The sequence below is a fragment of the Erythrolamprus reginae genome, chromosome 4, assembly GCF_031021105.1.
Source record: "Erythrolamprus reginae isolate rEryReg1 chromosome 4, rEryReg1.hap1, whole genome shotgun sequence".
NCBI classification, from domain to species: Eukaryota; Metazoa; Chordata; class Lepidosauria; order Squamata; family Dipsadidae; genus Erythrolamprus; species Erythrolamprus reginae.
Genome location: NC_091953.1, coordinates 27,293,958 through 27,307,113, shown reverse-complemented (window position 1 = coordinate 27,307,113; position 13,156 = coordinate 27,293,958). Strand labels below are relative to the sequence as shown.

The window sequence follows — 13,156 nt, the reverse complement described above, 5'->3', positions numbered from 1 at the left end:
GTCACAATTCAAAGTGTTGGTTATGACCTATAAAGCCCTTCATGGCATCGGACCAGGATATCTGTGAGACCGCCTTCTGCCGCATGAATCCCAACGACCAGTTAGGTCCCACAGAGTTGGCCTCCGGGTCCCGTCGACTAAACAATGTTGTCTGGCGGGACCCAGGGGAAGAGCCTTCTCTGTGGTGGCCCCGGCCCTCTGGAACCAACTCCCCCCAGAGATTAGAATTGCCCCCACCCTCCTTGCCTTTTGTAAGCTACTTAAAACCCACCTCTGCCGCCAGGCATGGGGGAATTGAGATACTCTTTCCCCCTAGGCCTTTACAATTTTATGCATGGTATGTCTGTATGTATGTTTGGTTTTTATATTAGTGGGTTTTTAATGGTTTTTAGTATTGGATTATTATTGTACGCTGTTTTATTGTTGTTGTTAGCCGCCCCGAGTCTCCGGAGAGGGGCGGCATACAAATGCAATAAATCAAAATCAATGAAATCAAATCAAATTTGGGGGTCTTCTTGAATTCTCAGCTCCTGCTCTATTGAGAAAAAGTGACAGTACAATACATTATTCTGTTTTAAACCATTTTGTTTTATTTCACATGGCAAACATAAATAATAATCCATCCCATTCAGTACAAAAAGCATAGTAGATCTGAATCAGCAGATGTATCCATTGTTTAAGGCACTGAGAGAAGGAAATACAGAAACTATAGAAGACAGTGACTCCTTTAATTCAAACATTTCAATTCAAGCCATCTTAAGTAGGACCATTGAGGACACTTAAAGGAGTCTGAGATGATGGTAGATATTTCACGAAAGGACCCTAATTTACTTTTTGATTCCCTGGATTCAGTTTGTTTGTTCCATTAGTATTTTAAAGCTGTTAGAAGGATGGGGGGGATGAAGAAACAGGGAAGCTTTGGATGTTTGGGAAAGCACAACACAAAGGCTCTTAAAACAGACGGAAACGTGCACAGAAGCTTGGGGGGGAAAAGGCTATTTTAATGAGTATCAAAAAATAAAAAATGCTGAGCTGCTGTGAAGGTGAAACATTTCTTCCTAACCATTTTTGAAGTATGTGCAATCCTTGCCAGTAACTGCTGCTTCTTGAATTGATTCCAAGCAATTAAAGTTCTTATGGGAAATGGAATGCCATGTTATAGTCACACGGCAGTGAAACCTTGCTAGACGAGGAAACAAAATGAGGACAATACTTTTTACTCTGATTCTAGGCAAACAATTTATCCTATTTTGCTGTTCCCATTTTTTAAAAAAAAAACAACTGCAAAATGATTACATGAGATAAAATGTGTATGCGGAGGTGGTATTCTATTTCCTTTCCTTTCCTTCAAAACATATTCTTTTGTTTGGGAAGCAAAAGAATTAGAGGGAACAAAGAAAAACCTGTTGATGAAGTGGCAAAAGCATCTTAAAGGTGGTAACGATTACAAAAATCTAGGACAGAGGCATTAGTTTTAAAACTTTAAGGCCAATAAAAAGAAAGAATAAGTGCACAAATAAAAAAGTTTGCATCCATTTGATTTAGAGCAGCAATATTCAGAGCATGGTCTAGTAATAACTGTGCGGTGTATACTCACAAGATTTAATATAAACTTGTTGGCAAACCGTCCTTCATTAGTACCTACACAAAGTAATGCACAAGGTGGCAGTGGAGAGGTTAAATGCCTTGTGCAGACACTATATCCCTAAACAGTGGTTCAAATGATGGGATATAAATTATAGTGGTCCAAAAGGAAGAAAGCAGCATACTGTGCCAAAAAAGTGGTACTGGATTCTGCCCATATTGTCTTCTACAATATGGGCAACAAATAATTATAAATAAAGCAATAAAACTTTATCTACATTCTAAACATTAAGACCAAAACAATATTTAAATACTTTCACAGATTATAAATCCTCTCTGGCATGTTTACTTCCATGTTCCAAATCTTGTACATTTGGAGCCAACCACGTGAAATAAATCTTTACTGGATCAACATTCCAGTGTTTATGAAATGAGATTGGAACTTGATGGGATAGGAAGTCCTTCGGGTAATCCATTGGACGAGCCTAGAATTGAAGTAAAAGAGAGAATGAGTTGCATAGTTTTAAAATACAGTGGTACCTCATCTTACGAACACCTCTTCTAACAAAATTTTCAAGGTACGAACCCGGTGTTTAAGATTTTTTTGCCTCTTCTTCTGAACTATTTTCACCTTATGAACCCAAGCAGCTGCTGCTGGGATGAAGGGGTTTCTTTTTTCCCCCTTTTTTGAAGAAAGAAAAGGGAGGGGCAGCTTGGAGGAGTAAAGATTTTGCATGCTTGCAAAGGCACTGAAACGGTGTCTTTTTAAGAAAGAAAAGGGAGGGGCAGCTTGGAGGAGTAAAGATTTTGCATGCTTGCAAAGGCACTGAAACTGTGTCTTTTTAAAAAAGAAAAGGGAGGAGCAGCTTGGAGGAGTAAACATTTTGCATGCTTGCAAAGGCACTGAAACTGTCTTTTGAAAAAAGAAAAGGGAGGGGCGCCCCCCTTGCCTTTCTTCCTTCCCACTCAGCCTTTAGCCTAGCCTTGCTTCTTCCACCCGCCCCCTTTAGCTGCTCCTCCCTGCCCTCTGTTCGCCTCCCTTCTAAAGTTTGGGATTTTCCTGAAGGATTTGCACGCATTATTTGCTTTTACATTGATTCCTATGGGAAACATTGTTTCATCTTACGAACTTTTCACCTTACGAACCTCCTCCTGGAACCAATTAAGTTCGTATGATGAGGTACCACTGTATTGTCTTCAATTATAAAAAAGAAGCAAAGATTATATATTCTTAAACCAGATACAGATACAGCCCTGTGAAGTGGATAACATGATACGCACACCGTACTGTGTCTTTGTAGAGAATCTGTTCACGCTGACCTTTACAAATGTAGGTCTTTGTGACAAGATGAATCTAATATGGCAGTCAGACAGGGCTATTATTATTCCAATGAAACTTTGCATATACAATTTGAATGGCTGCAAATAGCTAATGTAACTGCTGTGTATATAGTAAACAAAGCTGTATTTATTCTTTTTAGGAGAAGCATTACTAAATCCCATTATCTGATAACCAATAATGGATAAAGCAAATTGTTCTACTGTCAACAAAAGATTACACTCTGAAAGAAAATAGAAAAGCTAAGTATATTTTTCCAGTAAGTTCAAAATATTGTTTTATTTAACAGAAAAGTAGTTTAGACCTGAGAAAGTAGGATAGTGAAATTAAGGAAAGAGTACAGCTTCTGGCCTTTGAAGCAATATAAAGAAATAATAATAATTGATTGATTGATTGATTGATTGATTGATTGTATTTATATGCCACCCCTCTCCAAGGATTTGGGGTGGCTTACAACATTTTACTTCTTCATCTGTTTTGTTTTCTTCATTTGAAATTTAAATGTTAAACTAAATCCCAAGAAATGAGAATAATAAATAAATAAATGGGCTATACTTTAAGAACTGTGCTTGCACTGGAAAAATTATGCGACTTCTTAATTTTCAACATAGCAATTGTTATTTATACTCTGTCCTTAAACTTTCATATATATTTTGTAATGAAGTTATTTTGCAATTCAAGAATGTCTTTTTTTAAAGAATCAAATAAAATGTGAAAAAAATTATGTTAGCATCCCTGAAATGTTGCGGCTAATCAAACATCAATATGCAAAATGGATGTTTGTGATCTGGAATTATAGAATTTCCTCTGCCTGATTTGTTTTATATTTTAATTTATTATTTAATCAATTTTTATTCTGCTTTCATATTAAGATTCATACATTTTGCTTTATGACTCTGCAGAATGCTAAAATTACTGTAGGGATTTATTGTACCAGAAGGCTGGATAGATGAAAAACTGGATGATTGTGGATTGCACCAAAGGATTTCTTTATCTGAAGTTAAGCATTTTGGCATAATAAGTTGTTTTACTTGCTCCATAATTAGAGGACAGATTGAAATAAAATCTTAAGAGACAACAGTGTTTTAATTTCATAATCTGAATTGTTCAATCAACAGTTGCAGTAATAAGATTATTCCAGGACATTAATTACTGTATATTTTATCAAAAATTAGAATATTTAAGTGGAATCCACAGAGTCTATATCTTTTAGAAGGATAAAGTGAAATAGTATTGGACCATTTCCTAATAGAAACCAGCTCTATAGTTCAAACACGAAACGGCTGCTAATTGTTGATATTAGATAGCTAATAATATGAATAAATTGCTAATTTATTATTTAATGTAGTTTGTATACTTATGAAAAAAGCAGAATATAAATATTTTAAATAAATAAATGTTTATTTGAAACAGAAAAAGTTTCCCCAGCCACTAAATACTTCTGATATTCCTCACCTTTCAACATTTTTCAGAAGTTATGCTAATTCTATAAGTTTTTTAATGATATTCATGTTTCACTGAAACTTTAGCAGTCCATTTTTCATATAATCCCATCTCAGCATTTTCTATTGCTTTCATGTCACTATTACAAAAGGGTTCTAAATAAATTTGATGATAATCATCTCGTATTAAAAAGTTAGACATTATATTTTGGAAATTACATTTGTTTGAACAATGATAAAACACAAATTAGGGAAGAAAATTCTGCAGTTATATGTGGAAATTGAAGACCACAAAATATGTGGTTAAAACCACAAGGAAATATTTAATCTCTCCTGATTTTTTTTTTAAAAAAATGATCTAAACATGTCTTGTAATGTTTTGACAGATGTGTTGTGAGAAGATGCTCTAGATGGGATTTGTACCAAAATCAGATATTGATAAATATTGATACTATTTATGAAAATAAGCATGATTTGAATCACTGGGATATTTGTTGTATGTCACCTGTTTCCAATTTATTATTCTGGAAGGATTTAATTTGTACAGATAAAAAAAGGGGGGGAATCTTTTACTATTCTATTAATAATGTGTGTTCTGTACTTCAATGCCAAAGTTCTGGCCTTCCATTTATACTTTTGAAATGTCTTTGCATCCCTGTTCTCAGTTCTAAGTAGTAAAGACTCTTGAAAAAAAACATTTTGTAACATGTTTCCCAACTGTTGTATCATTTTAATTAAGTTTAGCTACATATAAGAACACTCACTTGATGGAAGAGAGGGCTATGCGTAACTGGAATTCCTAAACCACTGAAACACATTCCAATGACCATGTCATCAGGGGCATCATTGCTGTAGCACCGGCATTTACTAGCAAAAAGTTTTTGGATTGCTTCTCTATTGAAGACCATCCTTTTAAGACAAACCCAAAAAGAAATTGACAGTCAAGAAGATAAGCATTATTATTGAATAAAACGTTTTATCTACCGCTAGCAATTATGAGTTTGTAGCAGTCATTGCAAACAGGTTATAACTGCTCTGGTCCCCGAATGAAATCATAACGGTCTATGTTCTTCCATGTCTCTAATAATATCAACATAATTTCATGGATATCATTAGTTGTTACTGATAGTAGAATCTGTTTTAGTATTGACCAATTTAGATGCTCGATTGAGCATCTAAATTGGTCAATACCACTTCCAAATACTGTATAACTCAACTGGGAAAAAAACCCAATACCCTTCACAGCAAAACTTTAAAAAGAGTAGCCAGTAACTCTTGTTTTATTATCTATAGATCACTGACATTAAGCCAGTACTGTATTTTAAAAAGTCTAACAGCTTTCTTATTTGGCCCAACCCATGGATATTTTAGAAAAATCATGTAATAGCCTCATCCCCACATGCATTTCACAGAAACTATTTTTCAAATATATAGCTTTGAACAATCAGAATTGATCTCAAACTGTACTCACAATGCTTTGATTTCTTATATATTTTTCGCTATACTGTATTTATTTGTCTATAGCAGTGATTTTCAACCTTTTTTGAGCCGCGGCACATTTTTTACATTTACAAAATCCTGGGGTACACCACCAACCAAAATGACACAAAATGACACCCTAAGACACTCTCTTTTTCCATCCCTGTCTCCTCCCCCCATTTTGTGTGTGTGTGTGTGTACACATTCTTGAACCATTTCCAAAAACAGGTGAGGGCTGGGGGGGGTTTCTCTCTTATTCTTTGGGTGCTTTTTATCATATGCTTTAAATCAAGAGTCACTTCTCTCTTTCTTTTGTTTCTCTCTCTTTCCTCTCATTCTGTCTCAATCATTTTCTCATTTCTCTTTTTCCCCTCCCCTTTTTGCTCATTTCTCTCTCTCTCCTTTCCTTCCTCTGATTTTCTCTCTTTCTTTCTCTCTCTCTTGCTTTCTTTCTCTCTTGCTTTCTTTCTCTCTCACTCTTTCTCTCTCACACACTCTCTCTTGCTCTCTCTCTTGCTTTCTTTCTTGCTTTCTTTCTCTCTCTCTCTTGCTTTCTTTCTCTCACACTCTTGCTTTCTCTCTCTTTCTCTCTCTTACTTTCTTTCTCTCATGCTTTCTCTCTCTCTCTCTTTCTCTCTTTCTCTCTCTCTCTTGCTTTCTTTCTCTCTCTCTCTCAGCAAAAAGTTGTGAGACTGAAACCTGAGCTTCCTTCTTCGCGGCACACCTGACCGTGTCTCGCGGCACACTAGTGTGACACGGCACACTGGTTGAAAAACACTGGTCTATAGAAATGTTACTGTAAGTTACCATAGCGCTATTTACAAAGTTAGGACACTTTTATATTTCATATTCTTATACAAATTCTATGACAACAGGACTATAAAAATCTCATAGTGGCAGAGCCTGATAGGAGCAGAAATCTATCCATCATGAAAACTATTGAAAACTAAGTTATTGCTCATATCTAACTCCTTTGAATAATTTAGGTGACTTACCCTCCTCCACCAGTAATGTAACTATAGCCTCCTGATCCTAAACCGTAGCCGTAGCGTTCCCCGAGAACCACTGGCTCACTTGAGTCATAGCAACTGAGTAATTTCTGGAGCCTAGAGATGCTAGAACAAAAACCACATACTGAAATATCATCTAATAATTTAATTACTTTAAAAAAATCCCAAACCCTGAAGCTATCAACTTAAGCAAGCACATGTACATTGCTGAAACGGAATATTTAAGAGAATGTCTTTGAATATTTAAAAGATTTTCAGTAGTTACTTTTAAAAAAACTTCTTTGCTTCTAAAAGAAATCTATATAATTTATCAAATATTACTATAAAAGAATAAGCTTTTCTGCCATACTCTTTGGGTCTTTTCTTCAATATAAAGACCTCCTAATTTTAATATTTTAAGACAAAAGTTATTTTTATAAAACTTTTGTCAGGGTGAATCATTTAACGTATTTCCATATTTACACACACACACAAACACCTGGAAAAATGACAAAACTCATGGTTGATGTCTGCAGCAAATCATGATGACGTTGATGATGTATGCTCATCTATGATTGTAATAAAGATCTATTCCTGTGATTTCATGATCATAACCTTTATGTGGTCTGATATCTGATGCAAGTACAGTGTTCCCTCAATTTTCGCGGGGGATGCGTTCCGAGACCACCCGCGAAAGTTGAATTTCCGCGAAGTAGAGATGCGGAAGTAAATACACTATTTTTGGCTATGAACAGTATCACAAGCCTTCCCTTAACACTTTAAACCCCTAAATTGCAATTTCCCATTCCCTTAGCAACCATTTAGATTATTAGTCACCATGTTTATTTATTAAAGTTTATTTTAAAAAAATTATTAAAGGTGGACGAAAGTTTGGCGATGACGTATGACGTCATCGGGCGGGAAAAACCATGGTATAGGAAAAAAAACAGCAAAGTATTTTTAAATTAATATTTTTGAAAAACCGTGGTATAGCCGTTTCGCGAAGTTTGAACCCGCGAAAATCGAGGGACCACTGTACTTGAATTGCAGTAGTGTTCCCTCGATTTCCACGGGGGATGCGTTCCGAGACCGCCCGCGAAAGTCGAATTTCCGCGAAGTAGAGATGCGGAAGTAAATACACCATTTTTGGCTATGAACAGTATCACAAGCCTTCCCTTAACACTTTAAACCCCTAAATTACCATTTCCCATTCCCTTAACAACCATTTACTCACATTTATTTATTTATTTATTTATTTATTTATTTATTTATTTGTATTACTGGTACTCACCATTGAATAAGACACTTAGTGATCCTAATATTTATAAACATAATTATTTATTAACAATAATTATTTTTTTTGTTATTTATTTGCAAAAATTATTAGTTTGGCGATGACGTACGACGTCATCGGGCAGGAAAAAACGTGGTATAGAAAAAAACCCGTGAAGTATTTTTTAATTAATATTTTTTGAAAAACTGTGGTATAGGCTATTCGCAAAGTTTAAACCCGCGAAAATCGAGGGGACACTGTATTCCTATTGTGAATTTATGATACACATTTCAACATTTGCCCCTTTCACAGAGGTCTACATCCAAATCTTGGTTATCCCATTACAGAAGGAAGATTTTTTTTCAGCACTGATCATCCACATCCATGAGCTATTATGCTCAGAATATTAGGGAGATTTCCATATGGCATTTCTCAGTCATTTTTGGTTTTGCTGGCAGCTCTCGTTCACTTCTGGATGTGGTCATTCTCCTCCTGAGAGGCAGGCCCATGGACTCTGGGTTTCTGCCGAACATACAATTTTTCTGGAGTCATTGTACCAGTTTTGGCTGGTTTACCAAATGCAGCACTTAGAGCAGAAGGCTTTAATGATAGTTGTTCCTGGTTTTATTATCTCACTAGTGTGATGAGTACCACCTAGGGGTGTCTATGAAAACAATCAGGACACTACAGTTGCTGCAAAATGCCATGAACCAAATTGACACTTTAGGAACGTCTCAGTAGTTTTATTCCCAAATTCAATTCAAGTTTCAAGGTGCTGATATTAACTTAGAATGGGGGTCATTTTTATCCTGTTTCGTCCATGGTTAGAATCTTTGTTTTTATTTATTACTGTGATTTCTTCTTTTTTAAAAAGATTTTTATGTTTTATATTGCTTTATTTATTGCTATGCACTGTCCAGAATCACCTTCGGTGAAATGGGTGTCTATATAAATTTGATTAATGCATAAATAAAATAAAGTTGCATATTGTTTAGTACCAGATTTTCTACAGGGTCCTCTCCTTTGTAAAGGAATCTGCCTATCCTGTTTCATCCACCTGGATAGGGACGCTACAAGTGCCTGTGCTTGGATGGAGAGAAACACAAAAGCAGGTTCAGAACTATTTCATAAGGGCATAAGGCACAAGGTAGGAGGTCAAATCCCGCAGGACAAGATTCAGTGGTCCAAAAGGTCGCTCTTCTGAAATCCACATTTTGGATGCAGAAGATCACTGGTTTGAAAAGAGGTAAATTGAGCAGCTTTCTCTCAGATCCAAGAAGATTCCACAACCAATTGCACTGTGATTCAGGTGATAAACTCCCATGTGGCTCCATGGGCTTTCAGGGAGATTGCTAAGGACCAGTTCGTTGCAAAGAAATACAGTCCTTCTATCTTTTCCCCTTCCCATCATCCAGACAGAATCTATTCTTCCATCCTCTCACCATCCAGGCTCAATTGTCAGTACCCGTCCTTCCATTTCTGCCCCCCCCCAAACATGAGAATTGATGAAGCTTCTTAGATAAGAAGCGAAACTTTCTCTTTTTCTTCCTCAAGGGAAAAGAACAGCGCAGTTGCCTTTTGAAAAAGCACCTTCGAGGTAACAATGACCTGGATCAGGGGCGTTCCCTGAATTCGCATTGCAACATTTTGGGTGTGCATTCCCTCGTGCAATTTGGCTTCTGCACATGCTCAGCAGTTGGAATCGCCCAAAATACAGCTGAGGAGCTGATCAGCTGTGCATCGGGCAAAGGAATAAAGGTCAGTTTACACATGGGGGTGAGCGGGAGGGCTCTTTTACAAACAGCAGAACAGGAAAAATCTTCAAAACAGTAAAAACATTGCGATTTTTTGAGAGATTTGGGGCAGCATACGAAGCTTTTGAGGGAGTGATTTTTTGAGAGATTTGGGGCAAGAAATGAAGTTTTTGGGGGAGCGATTTTTGGAGAGACTTGGAGCAAGATAGGAAGCTATTGGGGGAGTGATTTTTGGAGAGATTTGGAGCAAGATGGGAAGCTTTTGGGGGAGTGATTTTTGGAGAGATTTGGGGCAAGATATGAAGCTTTTGGGGGAGCGATTTTTGGAGAGACTTGGAGCAAGATAGGAAGCTATTGGGGGAGTGATTTTTGGAGAGATTTGGAGCAAGATGGGAAGCTTTTGGGGGAGTGATTTTTGGAGAGATTTGGGGCAGGATACGAAGCTTTTGGGGGAGCAATTTGGGAGAGATTTGGGGCGGCGCTAGCCTCCGTTAGGACCTCCATTCTTCACTTCTCCTCGCTGTGTCTCCACTCCGTTAGCCTTCACTTTGTCCGCCTGCCTCTTTTTTTTTAAGCCTTAAAGTTTGGATTTTCCTAATGGGTTTGCCCGCATTATTTGCTTTTACATTGATTCCTATGGGAAACAATGTTTTGTCTTACGAACTTTTCACCTTACGTACCTCGTTTCGGAACCAATTAAGTTCGTAAGACAAGGTATTACTGTATATGAATTGAAATTATGTCAACACATGTGTATAAGTTTATGTTTAGATAGAGATCTTATTTCATTATATATACCCCGCTGTACATTTTCCCTTTCTCCCCTCCCCTCTATTTAAAATTCAATAAATCTTTTTTTTTTTTTTAATAATTTCGGCGATCTGGTCCGAACCGGGAGGAACCAACCCCTGACTTGGATGACTGAGAAGCTCCACAGACACAGAAGCAGACCTTTTAAATTTTTTAGCTATTGCCAAAAATTCATACTGCCTGTGCTTTGGAGAGTGGCAAATGTACTGCTGTTCCCAATGATATTTGAGGTTAGGGTTAGGGGCTGAATATCTTGTTGCATAAGGTCATTTTTAACGTCGCTCCTTAACTTTAGCATTTGATGTCAAATCTGAAATGTTTGAATTATTGGTTTGAATTATTATTTATTATGCTAATTTTTTAGGATTCTTTGGAAATTGGTGGGATATTAATTTTGGGAATATATACTACATTGCATTTTTCAATAGGTATAATATATGTAGCAAGATAAATACCAAGTGGGTATAGTCTTATTTTTAATTTAAAATACAATTTTAATTTTAATTTAATCACTCTGCTCCAGTAATATAGACTAGCTTTCAAATTATGCAGAAAAGAGGCCTGGGTGAATTTATATGATATAATTACATTTATATTCAAGTGTGATGTACATAAGGATATTTGGCATCAAACAGTGACATTTTAATTACTTTTACAGAAGTGCTGGCTGTGTGATTAACTTTGCAGTGATTCTATTGCCAATATGGAACATGAAATATAAGCAATAGATCAGCAAAAGCTGCATATTCCAAATACCAAAAAAATGCATGCTTAAATGGATTTCTTCTAATATCTGTTTGGTATCAGTTAATTCATTTACACATCAGTAAATAGCAGACTGTTGCTTCAAGACCTGGACACCGGGAAAGATTTTTGAGAAGCATGCCACTTTCATCATTAGTTCAAAAAGAAAAAAAAAGTGAGAACTTTTCACATCATATGACCTCTTTTATTGCAAAAAATGTTATATTTTGCCTATGTTCCCAATGCAAGAATTGCTCCTTAGTACTTTTCCAAATGCAGCTATTCGAAAAGAATACAACCACATTATGTGAAGATTCTTTTTCTTTAAATATTGTGAACACTAATTTTTAAAATGTAGTGCAACGATGCTAGCATTTTCATAATTACTTTAGATAGTGAAATGGGCAGAGTATATATTGAATGAATGAATGATATTGAGTAGACTATGTAAAAATCATTCTTAGTATTGAAAATGAATTACATTTTATATCTACAGCCACTGTAGAATTTAATGGAAAATTAGGTGTAGCTTCTGGTAAATTTCTTGTTTTTAAATCATGCTTATTTTTTGTATAAAATACAAATTATTGGATGCCACACTGAATCTTCAATTTAACAAATATAATGGGGATTTAAACATGTCAGATTCCCTTCCATTCATTACATTATTTGGTTATTTCAGCATGTAAGAAAACAGGAAAGAGATTTTTTTTTCTCTCTATTGTATTAATTGGAAAAATGTAATTTTAAATCGTACGTGCCATGTTTTAAACTCCTCATGTTGCGATGATTTTAATTTTTAATGCTGTAATTGGAGATTACCAATGGAAGAGAATATTTGTAGTTCTGAATTTAACTGTGGAGTCCTTGGTTCTCTAAAGTTGCACTGGTGATATTACCTAATTTGGTAATGAAATATATGCAAGGAAACAACTGACCCCAGAGTCCCAAAAATCAGGGACATCTGAGGAGTCACAAACCTGGTACTGGCTAACGCTTTTCAAGGCAGTTTGCCAGAATCAAAATAAGCATCATCCATACATGGAAAAAACAATTTGAATAAAAAAATATAGAAGTCATTGACTCTACCCATCAGGCTCCAATACCAAAATCAAGACCGCTCAGGAAAACTTCCAAATATTTGGAAAGGTTTGGAGGCATGAAGGATAAAATAGGAAAGTGAACACAAGAATAAGGGGACACAATCTGAAGTTAGTTGGGGGGGGAGATCAAAAGCAACGTGAGAAAATATTATTTTACTGAAAGAGTAGTAGATCCTTGGAACAAACTTCCAGCAGACGTGGTTGGTAAATCCACAGTAACTGAATTTAAACATGTGTGGGATAAACATCTATCCATTGTAAGATAAAATACAGGAAATAGTATAAGGGCAAACTAGATGGACCATGAGGTCTTTTTCTCCCATCAGTCTTCTATGTTTCTATTTTTCTAAAATTGTTTTAAAAATCTGCTTTTGTAAAAAAAAATCTGCTTGCAAAACTTTGAACCCAACTTCCAAAGCTTTTCGCATAATTGCTATGGTTGTACATTACACTTGGTCAAAGCCCAGATGACAAACTGGAGAATGATAATTTGGAACAAGAGCTCCTTTTGATACCTAGACAATAGTAAATAGACCTGAGTAGACATCTGTTCTGGGCTTACATGAATAGTCTTGATTAGTTTCGCCAGATTGCTAATACCTTAGAAAAAGCTGATGAGCAGGTATGCCAAAAGGACAA

General features: G+C 36.0%; 1 protein-coding gene across 2 annotated transcripts in view; it reads right to left on the bottom strand.

Moving 5' to 3' along the window:
• Nucleotides 1–567: 567 nt before the first annotated feature.
• Nucleotides 568–13,156, bottom strand: part of B3GLCT (beta 3-glucosyltransferase) — a 105,873-nt gene continuing 93,284 nt past the window's right edge. For both annotated transcript variants that reach the window (XM_070751699.1, XM_070751700.1), the window contains exons 13-15: nt 6,840–6,959; nt 5,130–5,274; nt 568–2,069 (exon numbers count right to left, since the gene is read on the bottom strand). In XM_070751699.1, the coding sequence (XP_070607800.1) occupies nt 1,908–2,069; nt 5,130–5,274; nt 6,840–6,959 (427 nt within the window). In that variant the 3' untranslated portion in view covers nt 568–1,907. The remainder of the gene's footprint in view (nt 2,070–5,129; nt 5,275–6,839; nt 6,960–13,156) is intronic.